Here is a 2,600-nt window from a genome sequence, read left to right as displayed (position 1 = left end):
TTAAAAAATCATTGGTAATTTTGTTAGTTTACCTTTACTAGGGCTATGATAGAGTCCATGCAAAACGTCACCTTAAAAGGACACAATCACACAAACAAAAAAAGACATCAGATTCCACCAACTCGTAGGAAGTTTCGCTCGTAAGAAAGTACAAGTACTACCGGCTCTACCTTGCCGCTGCCTCTTCCAACATGTCCTCAGAATTATTTATTAATTTATCAAAAGAAATTTGATAATATTTAAGAAGAAAGTATGAGCGAAAATCACATATCAATTTCTAGATATTGAATTAAATAAAAAGTATCACATCATTTTAACAAAAGTACACTTAAAAATTAAAAAATCAACCCAAGTTGTGAAGCGAGCTTGTGTAAGCAAAAAGATTAAAGATATAAATGATTTGTCATTGCATGGTTTTACTCTTAACAAAAATGTTTGGGAACACGATAAAATCAATTTAAATTAGTCTAAAGTTATTTTATTTTATGTTTATTAATTATTATTATAAATATTAAATTAAATAAAATAATTTTAAATTATTCTCTCTCTACCGTTACTCTTTACTTAAATATCATTTTTAATTCTAAAACTCGTTAGCCAAAAACGATATCTACACATAAATTGATTTAAGTAATTTGATTTAATTAATTTTCTAAACTTATACTCTAAAGTAACAAAAGTTAAAAGATTCAACACTTTCCGAGAAGGTTCCTATAATAATCCAAACAAAACCATACATTTTATATCTCCATTCTGCTTGTTAGTATTTACTTGGAAGTTAGGAGTAGGACTATCTCCCTCAATACTTTCGCTTCTCAAGTGCCTCAAGTGCAATACATGCAAACATAGCTTTGAAAAAGAAAACGCAAAAATACTTATCCTAATAAGTATGACTCCTATACAACAGGGTCATCGGAGAAAATTAATCTCCGATAATGGCCCGTTGGGTTTTGGTCGCCGTATTAAACTCCAAAATGTGCTGCCAGAGAAAAATTCCGGCCTCATTCGCACATTAGTTCCTACATCTCTTACGCCCCCGAGAATTCCTCCGTTTTTCGCCATGCAAAACGGAGGAAACAGTCCTCGACGGCCGGCAAAATTGTTGGTGAACGTGACATTAGAGAATAGCCCGGGTGCCATGCAAGTGGTGATACCGGCAGAGGACACAGTCGGCGACTTGGTGAAGGCGGCATTGGTGTTTTATGAGAAGGAGAAGAGGAGACCATTTTTGAAGGACTCTGATCCTAACCGCTATGACCTTCACTACTCCTCTTTTGCCCTTGAAAGTAATTATTAGTATTATCTTATCTTTTATTTTTCATATGCTTGCTCTATTCATATATTCACTGAATAAATTAGACTGTAATATGACACCTGAATGGTAACTTAAAAACTTTAACAAGTTGTGCAGCATTATTGTTATTAAATAATTACTCATCATCATATGACTATTGTCTTTCCTTAAACTCAAAATGACTCCATAATATATACCAAGAGATAATAAATAAAATAAAAATCAGAGAGACTGTTTATATGAAAACATTTTAAGGGAGTTTTAAATTATGTTATAAAATAGAATCTTCTAAAAATACTGTTCATTATTTGTTTAGTTACTCATTTTTGAATTAATGTCTTCATAATTTGACTAATGGATATTATGATCAAAATTTGTCTTGTCTATTAAGGTTCTTAATTATCTAGAATAATAAAAAGTATGGATCAGACAACAATTATTTGAAATCAGTTTCATTATAATTGCATATCTGAGCTAGTGAGCTTACCATTATTATTAATGTTGCATGTAACAACTAACAACTAACTTTTCTTTCAATTTTGATGCCCAATTTACTGATGACCTGATATATATATATATATGCAGAACTCTGTATATTAATTAATTAATTAATTTCATGACAATGTAATAAGGATATGTGTATGATTTTGGCTGTGCATGTAGGTTTGGAGCGAGATGAGAAGGTGATGAACTTGGGTTCAAGGAATTTCTTTTTGTGCCCAAAGGCTCTTCCTCTTCTTCCTAAGAAAACTTGTTGCTCTGAGAAAAAGAACATAGCAATTGATCATGTGTGTCCATGGATGATGTTTGTCCATCTCTTGCTATAGATATTAAGACCACTCTCAACAACCATATGCGCCACCTATATTTGTATGCTTGGCTATTTATTGACCAGATATTCAAATATTGACAAGTGGCATAAACATTTAATTTTATATTTCTTGTTACTTCGAAACTAGTTAGTGCGATAATAATTAAGGACTTTACTAGGTAAACAATAGCTTTTGTGAATAATATGAACAATGAGTTTTAAAATTGGCCAAAAAAATTAAAACACACTATACTTTCAAATTATCCACCTAAATTTTAATATTTAGATAACCATTCGCACACCTAATGAATTGAACATCTAATATATCTATTATTTATATTATTTAGTATTTTCATTGTCTACCTATACTTTTTCAATAATTAACGAGAGTGGTAAATCGTTAAAAATGAAATAGAAAACAGCCAAATGTTATCGTTTTTGAAGGAGGGTGCTTGTCTTCAACATTCTTCATGAATCGCTGTAGGAGGAGAGTTG

The 2,600-nt window shown here is 31.2% G+C and overlaps 1 protein-coding gene across 1 annotated transcript; it reads left to right on the top strand.

The window, feature by feature from the left end:
• The first annotated feature begins 784 nt into the window (after nt 1-784).
• On the top strand, nt 785-2,229 carry LOC107487875 (uncharacterized). The gene is made up of 2 exons (XM_016108569.3): nt 785-1,286; nt 1,958-2,229. The coding sequence occupies exons 1-2, from the start codon at nt 890-892 to the stop codon at nt 2,119-2,121; spliced, it is 561 nt and encodes a 186-aa protein (XP_015964055.1). The 5' UTR covers nt 785-889; the 3' UTR covers nt 2,122-2,229.
• Nucleotides 2,230-2,600: the final 371 nt, after the last annotated feature.

The sequence above is a fragment of the Arachis duranensis genome, chromosome 1 (assembly GCF_000817695.3).
Source record: "Arachis duranensis cultivar V14167 chromosome 1, aradu.V14167.gnm2.J7QH, whole genome shotgun sequence".
Taxonomy (NCBI): Eukaryota; Viridiplantae; Streptophyta; class Magnoliopsida; order Fabales; family Fabaceae; genus Arachis; species Arachis duranensis.
Note: the sequence above shows the minus strand (reverse complement) of the source record. Positions and strands in the feature narration are given on the sequence as shown.

What these genes read in the sequence shown, in the direction of transcription:
- LOC107487875 (XM_016108569.3), top strand. Translation starts at nt 890, where the DNA reads ATGACTCCTATACAACAGGGTCATCGGAGAAAATTAATCTCCGATAAT. An exon ending in CTCCTCTTTTGCCCTTGAAA is followed by an intron (nt 1,287 to 1,957) that starts GTAATTATTAGT and finishes CTGTGCATGTAG; the next exon opens with GTTTGGAGCGAGATGAGAAG.